This window comes from Vigna unguiculata, chromosome 10, assembly GCF_004118075.2.
Source record: "Vigna unguiculata cultivar IT97K-499-35 chromosome 10, ASM411807v1, whole genome shotgun sequence".
In the NCBI taxonomy this organism is placed as follows: Eukaryota; Viridiplantae; Streptophyta; class Magnoliopsida; order Fabales; family Fabaceae; genus Vigna; species Vigna unguiculata.
The window spans coordinates 30,969,006-30,981,945 of NC_040288.1; the positions used below are offsets into that span (position 1 = coordinate 30,969,006).

General features: G+C 31.6%; 1 protein-coding gene across 1 annotated transcript; it reads left to right on the plus strand.

Moving 5' to 3' along the window:
- Positions 1-3,320: 3,320 nt before the first annotated feature.
- LOC114166869 (probable leucine-rich repeat receptor-like protein kinase At1g35710) lies at positions 3,321-6,843 on the plus strand. The gene is made up of 6 exons (XM_028051745.1): positions 3,321-3,740; positions 3,835-3,978; positions 4,073-4,216; positions 4,604-4,747; positions 4,844-6,328; positions 6,435-6,843. The coding sequence occupies exons 1-6, from the start codon at positions 3,341-3,343 to the stop codon at positions 6,809-6,811; spliced, it is 2,694 nt and encodes an 897-aa protein (XP_027907546.1). The 5' UTR covers positions 3,321-3,340; the 3' UTR covers positions 6,812-6,843.
- Positions 6,844-12,940: the final 6,097 nt, after the last annotated feature.

Consider the following 12,940-nt stretch of genomic DNA (forward strand, 5'->3'; position numbering starts at 1 on the left):
CACCAAGACCCAAAAGGGTCACGCGGACACGAAGACCCGAACGAACCAGGTAGGACCAATGACGAAAACAGGTCAGGCTGCCAAAAGACCAGAACGGGTCAGGAAGGCCCAAAGACCCGGATGAGCCCGATGACCCGGACGGGCCCGACGACCCGAACGAACCCGAAGACCCGGATGGGGATGACAACCTGGACGGGCCCGGCGACCTGGATGGGCCCGACGACCCGGACGGGCTCGACGACCCATACGAGTCTATCGACCTACATGGGCCTTACGACCCGGATGGGCATGACGACACGAACGGGTCGGACGACCCGGATGGGCCGAACAATCCGGGCGATCCGGACGGACCTGACGATTCAAACGACCCAGATGGGCCCGATGACCCAGACGACCTAGACGAGCTTGACGACCTACACGGGCCTTACGACCCAGATGGCACGACGACACGAACGACGCGTCGACCCGGATGGGTCCTACGATCCAGACGGCCTCGACGTCTTGGACGGGGCCTACGACCCGAATGGGCCCGACGACCCGGACGGGCTCGACGACCCGGACGGGCTCGACGACCCATACGAGTCTATCGACCTACATGGGCCTTACGACCCGGATGGGCATGACGACACGAACGGGTCGGACGACCCGGATGGGCCGAACGATCCGGGCGATCCTGACGGACCTGACGATTCAAACGACCCAGATGGGCCCGATGACCCAGACGAACTAGACGAGCTTGACGACCTACACGAATTATTTCCTTTTATTTAATTTTTGTAATTAAAGTAATTTTATATGTTAATAATTTATTATGTTGAAGTATTCTTTAATCTTCATCTATTTTCATTATACAATATTTTATAAATAAGAACTGAATATTTTAATTTTTTAAATTAAATCTTTAGTTATCTAAAACGCAAAAAAGTAAACAAAATAATAATAACCAGCGAACACACAGTCGTGATCACTTATATTTACATTTTTTAATTTTTAAAATAATATATAGTCAATATAAAATATATAATTAATTTTTTAAAATAATTGTTAGATGTTAATTAAAAAAATAAAATATGTATAAAAAGATAATTTTAAAATAATTGTTAAAAATAAAAAATATTTTTAAAATAACAGTTGAGAAAAGATGGTTAGAATAACGATAAATTATTTATAAAATAATTAATTTTTAAAATAATATTTAAAAATAAAAGTGAAAATATAAAATGTGGAAGAAAAGAAAGTATTCTTTTTATATATTATTATAGATAATAATAATTTACTATTTGATAAAATAATGATGAAATATAAATTCATAATACGAGAATGAATGAGTATATATGTTTAGTTTCAGACTGAAGACAAAAACAATTACAGTCAAACTAGCCCACTTGAGTTCCATTTTCATCCAATGCATAACTCTCTCAGAAGGTAGTCCACCAATCAATTTACATTTTTGTTTTACTTTAAATTGTATAAGTAAATGTTGAATTTGATTCTAAAATTTGTTAATTTTTGAGTTGTATTACTTAAAAAATGTAATCTAATTTTAATTTTAATTATAAATTATAAATTGTTAGTGAATTTTGTTAAAATTCATCATAACTATTTATAATATAAAATTATTAAAAAAATTGAAGATTTAAAATAAATTTTACTTTTCTTGTCATTTGATTTTTTTTGTCAATATTATTACTTTTATATTTCCATCTCCAACTAATTGTTTACTTAATTTCTTTATGATGCGAATACAATATGTATATTAGATATGACACAAAACTGATACGTTGATACGTTCATTTTTTAAATAATAGGATGTAATATATGATATATACATATTGAAAAGTGTATAATAATTCTAAAAATTATAATAAATATAAAGTTATTATTATATGATTCCAAATTAAAATCACATATATTAAATTTATTGACATAAAAAACTATAAAATATTGTTATCATAAAATTAAATTAGATATTTTATTAATAAATATGAATAAAGTATCTTAAAATATTAAACATGGAGAAGTGCTGGGACAAACACGTGACCCTAATTGAAAAAATCGATGCATTATGGTTTTCTTAACTAATGGATCAACTTACTCCATCTCCTAAAAGCAGGTTCGTTGATGAGTTACAGAAGAAAAATCGAAATTAAAAGTCATATCATCTTATTAAAAAAAACAAATAATAAAATACTTATGTAAAAATAAGAAATATTTTAAGCATTCAATAGAAAACAAAATTTATTATAATTTAATTAGAAATGTCAAATTTATGAGATACTTAAAAGTAAAAATAATCAATATTTTAATGAATTACTATATCATTTACCATATAAACTTTGAAATAAATAATTCATTGTATTAATATTTTACAAAATTAGAAATTCAATATTTGATTAAATGAAAATCACGTATTAATGCATTTGAGGTTTTCTATTTGAAAACATAATAAGTTGACCTTTGAAATTAATAGTTTACTTGACTAACATTTTAATTAATGATTGACCAAATCAATATTTGAAATTAGTATATTTTAAAATTTTACTAAATTAATATTACTTTAGCATACATTAATTTTTTGTATTTTAAAAATATTTTATAAGCTATGATTTTAAAGCATATACATTGTTGTGAAGAGGAATGAAAAAAAGAGGTGAGTAGGGTGCAGGATGTTTTACATATGCCATGAATGACCATGAACACATGTACGTATAATTGATTTATCTAATATGACATTATCCAAAATTGATTCATGGTTAATTGATTAAAGGAATCAAACCACAACCACTTTTCTGAATTAAGAAATTTGAATGTCTATAATTTGAATTTGAATATTAAAGCAAGTGAACACAAGTAAAACGATAACAAATTAGTCAATTTTACATAACTTCGTTTGTCATACGGTTTGATGCAAAAGTAAAAAATGAACAAAATTTAGGAGCAACGTGCATTGTATGTTAATCAAAATCCACAGTAAAAGATGTGAAGCAGAGAGTCCACTCCACATTGGTGAATAGAGATGTGAAAAGGACAACGTTTTGATGAAGATATGGAATGAAGTTGCAGGAAGGGGCAAAAAGTGTACGAGTCAACACTGCTCTCTCATAGAGATTCCACATGCAATGCACACACACACATTTTCTGTATCTTTCCACAGATAGGGACCCTCTTCCACCAATCCTATCATAATTATTGTGGAAAAACCGCGTCTTTGGACTTTGAAAAAGGCTAAGAAGAATTTTGAAAGGATGTTTGGAATGGGCACTGATATATATATGCATTCCAACCAAATGCCGATTGTATTATAATAAGAAATAGATATTTGAATATGAATGAATGAATTATGAGAAAGTGTGTTTGCAGTTTGGTGCTTATGGCCTTCTGTATGATGCCTGAGCTAGCATCTGTGTTTGGTGCCACCATCTCTCCTTCTTCCATCAATCAGGAACGACAGGCTTTGCTCAACACCGGTTGGTGGAATGATTACCGTAATATCTCTGACCATTGTGATTGGGAGGGTATCTCTTGCAATGAAGCTGGAACTGTTACTGCTATTGACAGTTGGTACATGAAGACTCCTTCATCACAAGAATTGCTTTGGATAGATAAGTTGAACTTCACTGCCTTCCCCAATTTAGTCTCTCTGTATCTACGTAGAATGGATCTTAGAGGAAGCATCCCCAAAGAAATAGCCACACTTACTAACCTTACCACTCTTGACCTGTCCAACAATCGTCTCCAAGGCAAGTTATTGCAATTCTATTGATTGCATTATCCCTTACAAATCCTGTCACTGGACAATCTAATTATCTCTTTCTTCCTATCATCTAACTGCAGGTTCAATACCACCCCAACTTGCCAACTTGACACAATTGCAAGTTTTATCTCTCTATAATAATTCTCTAGTGGGTTCAATCCCATCTACATTTGGTCATTTGAAGAATTTGTACGTTCTCTATCTTGATTCAAACGATCTTGAAGGTAACATACAATTATATTGCTCACCTAATTTACTTATCTCTTTCTTGTTAACAAGCGATGTAACCATCTTTTTCTTCCTCTCATCCAATTGTAGGTTCAATACCACCGGAACTTGGTAACTTAACACGATTGCAACAGTTATTTCTCTCTAGGAATTCTCTAGCAGGTTTTATCCCATCTACATTGGGTCAATTGATCGATTTGCGATTTCTCTATCTTGATGCAAACAAACTTCAAGGTAACATGCAACTATATTTCTCTTTCTTGTAGAATGTAACTATCTCTTTCTTCTTCTGATCCAATAATAGGTTCAATACCACCGCAACTTGGTAACTTGACACAATTAAATCTCTTATCTCTCTCTGGGAATTCTCTAGCAGGTTTAATCTCATCTACATTGGGTCAATTGATCAATTTGCGAACTCTCTACCTTGATTCAAACAAACTTCAAGCTAGGATGCCTATATAATTCAGGAATTTGAAAAAATTATAGAAATTGTATATCTCACGTAATTTACTCAAGGTTTCAATTCATTATACCTATATATATCAATTGCATTATGCATATAAAATCGTGTAAATGGAAGAATTTGAGCCATCTCTTTCATGCTTTGACCTACTGTAGGTTCAATACCACTACAACTTGCTAATTCCACACATTTGCTGGAATTAATTCTCTCTAATAATTCGCTAACGGGTTCAGTCCCGTCTACTTTTGGTCAACTCATGAACTTGGAAGCTCTTTATCTGGATTCAAACAAACTTGAAGGTAACATTATAATTCTCACGTAACTTTACTCATTTCATTCTTCACAATATTGTAGAATCTGAATGTCTCTTTCCTGCCCATGTAATTTACTCACAGGTTCAATTCCATATACTTTGGGTCAATTAGAGAACTTGACAGATTTCTTCCTTCAATCTAACCAAATAACTGGTCCTATACCAGTAGAATTTGGAAATTTAAAAGGTTTACAAAGATTACATCTCTCAAATAATTTCCTTAACGGTTCAATTCCTTCTACTTTAGGCCTGTTGGAGAATTTGGTATACCTCTACCTTGATTCTAATCAAATACAAGGCCACATACCCGAAGAATTAGGAAATCTGGCGAAATTAAATGTTTTGCAACTTTCTCATAATAAGATTTCAGGTTTCATACCTCCAAGTCTTTTGCAGATAAACACAATGTACTTTTTATATCTCTCATCAAATCAGTTATGTGGTTCAATACCATTAGAAACCATGATATGTCCCTATGCTTCAATAGTTGATTTAAGCAATAACTTGTTTAATGGAAGCATAACATCTCAAATTGTTTGTGTCAATGACCTTAATCTTAGTCACAATTTTCTTGAAGGCGAGATTCCATATATTTTTATACGGGGATCCATACCTAGTCGATTGGATCTTAGTTATAATAATCTCTCAGGAAAAGTATATAAGGAACTTGCTAGTCTATCATATATAAACCTTTCGTACAACTCCTTTGACTTCTTGCACGACCTTAACTCAAAATCAAAGGTACCAGACTATTGTTCTTTTCGAGAAGACTCGCTAATTGATGATCATCACATGCCCAATTTTTCATACTGCCACTTGGTTTACAAAACTGATCTTCAAACCAGAAAAAGTAAGCCAAGTATTATGTTGGTTGTTATTCCCATCATTTTCTTCGGCCTTTTAGTACTACTTTTAATATTATATTTCCTAAGATCTATTTCTAAGAAAAATTGTGAAGGAATATCAACAAAGAATGGAGACTTGTTTTCTATATGGAACTATGATGGTAAAATTGCATTTGAAGATATCATTGAAGCAACCGAAGACTTTGACCTCAAGTACTGTATTGGGACAGGTGGGTATGGCAGTGTCTATAGAGTAGAACTACCCAGCGACAATATTGTCGCATTAAAAAAGCTCCATCGATTGGAATCCCAAAATCCATCTTTCAATAGAAGTTTTCACAATGAGGTGAAGATGTTAACGGAAATTCGTCATAGAAACATCGTAAAGCTTCATGGATTTTGCCTCCACAATCAATGCATGTTTCTTATCTATCAATACATGGAAAGAGGTAGTTTGTTTTATATTTTGAATAATGATGTGGAAGCTCAGGAGTTGAATTGGAGTAAAAGGGTAAATGTCATTAAAGGGATAGCACACGCTTTAACCTACATGCATCATGATTGTACCACACCAATTGTTCATCGACATGTAACAAGTAGTAATGTTCTATTAAACTCACAATTAGAGGCTTGTGTCTCAGACTTTGGCACAGCTAGACTCCTTGATCCTGATTCTTCAAATCAAACCTTGGTAGTTGGGACTTATGGCTACATTGCCCCAGGTGAATGTCATTTTCTATTACAAAAACCGCAATATTTTTTATAAATGGCGTAATAATATATTTTGACAAGTTGAGTTAACTTTGTTTATTTCTTTGTCGACAACAGAGCTTGCTTATACATTAAGAGTGACAGAAAAATGTGATGTTTATAGTTTTGGGGTGGTGACTTTGGAAACATTAATGGGAAAACATCCAGGAGAGCTAATCTCATCTTTATCAAAATCAACCACTCAAAATATGTTATTGAAAGATCTATTGGATTCACGTCTTCCTCTTCCTGTTCGAAAAGATGCTCAAGATATATATCTTGTGGTAAATGTAGCATTATCATGTTTGTGCTCCAAACCAAACTTGAGACCATCAATGCAACAAGTGGTTGAGAAATTCTCTAGTTTCAAACTGCCATTATATTTGCCCATCCATGAAGTTTTTATCGATCAAGTGATGAGCCAAGACATAGTTCATCTTTCATCCAAGTTTTAAGAATAAACTCTAGTGAGCCAAACTTAAGGGAAGTAGCAACGTTTTTCACATTTAGACAAGGAAGAAATTATCCTTGATTGAACAAATTCATGTTATTGTTCCTTTTTCTAGTTTACACGAATATCTTCTACACCCTTTTGTTTTACCTTTATTTTCTATAGCATGACTAATCATGTGATCATTTTCCTTTCTCATAATAAGATTTTAGGTTTAATACCTCCAAAACATCTACAAATGAACATGATATTCTTTTTATAAGGCTTTAAGGCTTTGTTTTACCTTTATAACTTTATGGTTTTTGCCTTACCAATATATGGAAAAGAGATGATTTATTTTATTTGCGATACTAATTATCCATCACGAATTTTATCGTAAATACTTACAAACACATATATTTTTGTTACCTTTTGTATAAAACAAACAAGTCAAACAATTAGTACAAAGAAGAAAGAAAATAATACATATATATATATATATATATATATATATATATATATAACTTTAATAATTTAAATGGGACAAAATATATTCACATAAATATATAAAAAAAAATGAAATGAGAATGTATATATTCATTCATATTTTCATATCAATTGAAAAATCAAATATTATTCATATCAATATCTATGCTTTTTCAATGTTTGGAATTCTATGTATATCGAATCAAATATGAAAGTGTCAACTTTCTTGGATGTCAATACTTACAATAATGAAATCTGAGTTATTTTTTTAATTTAATAAAAGACATTAAATTTCAAGATTTTATACCTGCTCGTTAAATTATCAAATACAAAATCCAAATTGCTAATTATTAAAATAATATAAAATTATACGAGTAGAAGTTTATCAGACTATTTTAATTATGGACATATATATAAGTTTTGGAATGATTCTAAAGTCAACTTAATATGTATGTATTCTCATTTTGGTTAGTAAAATCAATGATGAGAAATTTTATGAGGAATTTTAATTTTGGACTATTTTTAAAACAGTTACAATCTAGTAAAAATTAATTAAATTTTAAGTATGTCATCAATTTATATATTTTATTCAAGTTTTATTAAAAGAATTGAATATTTAAAATATTTGTATCTTTATCTAAGCATCCTATTATTTGATTTTTGTGGTAAACACCATTACTTCTGAATTTTCATCTCTAACTCAAAGTCCAACTCGTTAATTTCTTAATTCATGGATCCACTTGTTCCATCACCAAGTGCATGTGTTCACTGATGAGTTAGAGAGAAAAAAAAATCATAATATCCAATTGACAGAAAAATCAAATAATAAAAAACTTATATAAAAAATATAAAAAAGAAGTTGAACGTCACTGTCTTTCCCAATTTAGTTACTCTGTATCTAACAGGAATGGGTCTCAGAAGAATCATCCCTACAGAAATAGCAACACTTAAAAACCTTAGTTGTTTCAGTTTTCTTCATTACATTATCTCTCTTTAAAAATTCTCTAGTTGGTTCAATCCTATCTACATCGGGTCAATTGATGAATTTGCAAATTCTCGGTCTTAATTCAAACAAATTTGAAGGTAATATTTTGGCAGAATTAAGGAATTTGACAAGATTATGGAGATTATATCTCTCAAATAATTTACTTATAGGTTCAATTCCTCTTACAACAGGCCAATTAGAGAATTTGAGTCATATTTTCTTTCAATTTAACCAAATTACTGGTCCTATACCACTAGAATTTGAAAATTTAAAAAGTTTACCAAAATTATATCTCTCAAATAATTTTATCAACAGTTTAATCCTCCCTCTTTAGGTCGATTGAAGAATTTGTTGCATCTCTACCTTAATTCTATCAAATAGAAGGCTACGTACCCGAAAAATAAGGAAATTTGTCAAAATTAGAAGTTTTGAAACTTCTATTATCTACTACTAATGTAAACACAGGCGTTATTGTGTTTGCGTATATACATTTTTTAAATATGAATGATAGTATAATTTACTAGTAGTGTAATTTTATTTTAATATATAAAATAAATTTATTTTACTAAAAATAAAGTGAAATTAATAGAAAAAATAATTTTTGATGAATAAAAAAAAATGATAAACAATTTTATAGAACATAAGTAAAAATAACTATTAATTTTAAAAAAATTAATAAATAATTATATTATAAAAGATAGAATTGATATTATGAAATGGGATACAAAAGAAAATTTATCTTATATATTGTCATATTGAGTATATGTAAGAAAAGAATGTATTATTGAAATTTTTTAAGGATAATGATACTTTAACCCACTTTTTTTGACCTACTTTTAACCCACCACTTCAATCACCATTAGATCATCACATCACATCACTAAAAAAATAAAAAAAATTATCTAATGATTATTAAAACAATAGGTTAAAAGTGAGTAAAAAAAGTGGATTAAAATATCATTTTTCATTTTTTAAGTACCCCTATTATAACTTTGGAAAATGATAGTTTAACCTCTTGTTTTTAACCTCTTTTTGACCTTCTGATGTGTCACCCTGAAGTTGCAATTTAAATTTCATTTTCTATTTTTTTAAAGCCTTTTGACGTGGCCTTTGGGTTCAGTGATTGATGGGACAAAAGTAAGGGCGCGTGAAATGCAGCGGGAGAAGCAATTCAGAAGTGGTTTTGAAGCGGTTTTGAAAGGGAGAAAAGGAGAGACACCATTTTTGTTCTTCGTCGTCCCATTTTCCCAACCAAAGAATGTTTTAGCAAGTTTTTCCATTCAGCCAAGTGGAGAGATCTAATTTTCATCCATCTTCTACCTTTTTTTTTAACCAAGGAAGTGGACAAGAACTGGGCATTGCTTTATTGGTCCATAAATTTTAAGACGTTGTTTACCATGGTGGGGCTTTTGATTGAAAAAAGGTTGGGTTTTTTTAATTACATTGTGTGTTTTCTTTGATTATTTATGTGTTCTTGGAAACAGTTCAGAAGCACTTCAGAAGTGGTTTTGAAAGGGAGAAACTTTTAAGTTTATTCGTGCGGCATAACCCAACTTTTGACACAAAGGACTCCAAAGTCATTTGTTGTTGATGAAAGAAAGGGTTTAGTTTCCAAACCATCGGTGGTTGCAGCAGGCTTGTGTGTTTGTGACATTATTCATCGGGTTGGGGTACGAATTTGTGGTCTCTTATTAAACTATTCTGGTTAAGTGACAGTACTTATATTATATGCCTTTTTATAAAATCATAAGTGTCTTTTTTATCTAAAGATTATGGGCAGGCAAACCTGGATATTCAAATACAGATTATGGACAAAAAATGTTGGATATTCAAATATCCTAACCAAAATGGAATAATTCATGAGGGCTTTCTTCTTGCATTAAATTCAACGTAACCTTATTCACCATGCATCCACCAAAAGCATTCTCCTATTAAACTATTTTGGTTAAGTGACAGTACTTATATTATATGCCTTTTTATAAAATCATAAGTGTCTTTTTATCTAAAGATTATGGATAGGCAAACTTGGATATTCAAATACAGATTATGGACAAGAAAAGCTGGATATTCAAATATCCTAACCAAAATGAAATAATTATGAGGGCTTTCTTCTTGCATTAAATTCAACGTAACCTTATTCACCATGCATCCACCAAAAGCATTCTCCTATTAAACTATTCTGGTTAAGTGACAGTACTTATATTATATGCCTTTTTATAAAATCATAAGTGTCTTTTTCATCTAAAGATTATGGACAGGCAAAGCTGGGTATTCAAATATCCTAACCAAAATGGAATAACTCACGAGGGTTGTTTTCCTCATGAAATTCAAGTCAACCTTATTCACCATCTATCCACCAAAAACATTCTCCTTTGAAACTATTCAGGTCACGTGACAGTACTTATATTATATGCCTTTTTATAAAATCATAAGTGTTTTTTTCATCTAAAGATTATGAACAGGCAAAGCTGGACATTCAAATATCCTAACCAAAATTGAAAAATTCATGACAACTTTTTTCTTGCATGAAATTGAACGCAACCTTATTCACCATGAATTCACCAAAAGCATTCTCCTTTGAAACTATTATGGTGAAGTGAAAGTACTTATATTATATGCCTTTTTATGTTACCATAGGTGTCTTGTTTTTTAAGGATTTCGGACACTCATAACTGCGTATAGACTGTTTCATAACGAAAGTATATTTTGATGGAATTCAAGTTAACAATTTAAGAAGGGTATGGACTATTTACTAATCCATTAATCCAATAACACCAATAAATTTTCAAAACTAATTATGAACATAATAGAGTACTTATATTAACTGTCTATATAGCCAACAATATGTACAGACGACACACACTATCTACATCATGCTCCTCACAACCTATCATGGACGAAATCATTTTTGTAATACCTTTAATGGTTATTCTTTCACCACTAAATAGTGAACTTATGCATCCACATCCATATACATGACATTCTACTTCTTGCCTAACTACACCCAACCCCAGACTAATACATACATCAAAAGCAAACAACGACAAAAGGTACTTCCATATATGAAATGATTCTTCACCCAGATCCCATCGCTGCAGCAGCTCAAGTAATAAAGGAGTGCATATATCTAAACACCTATCTAACTGCAGACACCATTTGAAAGGTGTCACTCCAATTTGTGACTGGTGTGCTTCTGTCAACAAACTATTAACTTGGACGATATACTTTGTCTCCACAAAATTAATAAGTCGAACCTTACAATCAAAACAAATTCAAAGTTAAACATCACAATAAAATCAAAGCAAATTCAAAGTTAAACATCACAATACTCATGTAATACAATTGAACCATCTAATAATAGACAACACTAACCCTTTGGTCTTCTTCTGCTTTCGTTCCTTTCCCCTTACCACCCATGAATTATAAACAACCTTTTCAATCATAAATCATTTGAAACATATTAATACTCAAAAACTAACAAAGTGCAAGGAGAACACATATACTCAGAAACACCACATTCACGAATTCAATCCATTAAACCACATTTCGGATGGCAAAAACATTTTCCCAACAATAAACCAATGAACATTAACAAAAATAGAGAATCCATCTCAAACAATAACACAAAATCCATCTCACACAAAAATACAAAAATCCATCTCACAAAAAAAAATTATAACACCATACGCTTAACAAAAACACACAAGAACATGACCTCCCATTTACCACCGCTACTCCAATAACTTACCTCGAACACAGGAAGAAGTTTGAATCCTTAAAGGTCGTCACCGCTTAAGGACCACACTAGAATCAACACGAACACAATAAGGTATGGTCCTGTCACCACAACCCCGCCTATCCTATTCAACTTTTGCAAAAAAATATTCTTTTGACAAGGACTTTAGCACTCCAAGAACACATAAATAATCAAAGAAAACACACAATGTAATTAAAAAAATCTAACCTTTTTTCGATCAAAAGCCCCACCATGGTAAACAACGTCTTAAAATTTATGGACCAATAAAACAATGCCCAGTTCTTGTCCACTTCTTCAGTTAAGAAAAAGGTAGAAGATGGATGAAAATTAGATCTTTTCACTTGGCTGGAAGGAAAAACTTGCTAAAACATTCTTTGGTTGGGAAAATGGGACGACGAAGAACGAAAATGAGGTATCTCCTTTTTTCTCTTTCAAAACCGCTTCAAAACCACTTCTAAATTACTTCTCCCGCTGCATTTCACGCGCCCTTACTTTTGTCCCATCAATCACTCAACCTAAAGACCACATCAAAAGACTTTAAAAAAATAGAAAATGAAATTTAAATTGCCACTTCATGGTGACACGTCAGGAGGTCAAAAAGAGGTTAAATCCAAGAGGTTAAACTATCATTTTTCTATAACTTTTTTGACACCCTGTGTGAGCTTTATTGGTTTTTTGATCTTTTAATTTAATTTATATTTTCTCTCTCCTCTGCTATTCTCTTTTTCCGCACCAACTCCATTTTCTTTATCACACCAACACGTTTTTCTTCCTTCCCCACTCTTATTTCTTTTAATTTTATATTTTTTTTAATAATAATCTTATTTTTTTTATTTTCCAAACAACTAATTTAAATATAATATAATATAACTAAACATTTTCAAAATGGAAAAGTAAACAAAATAGAAAAATAAGAAAAATGACTT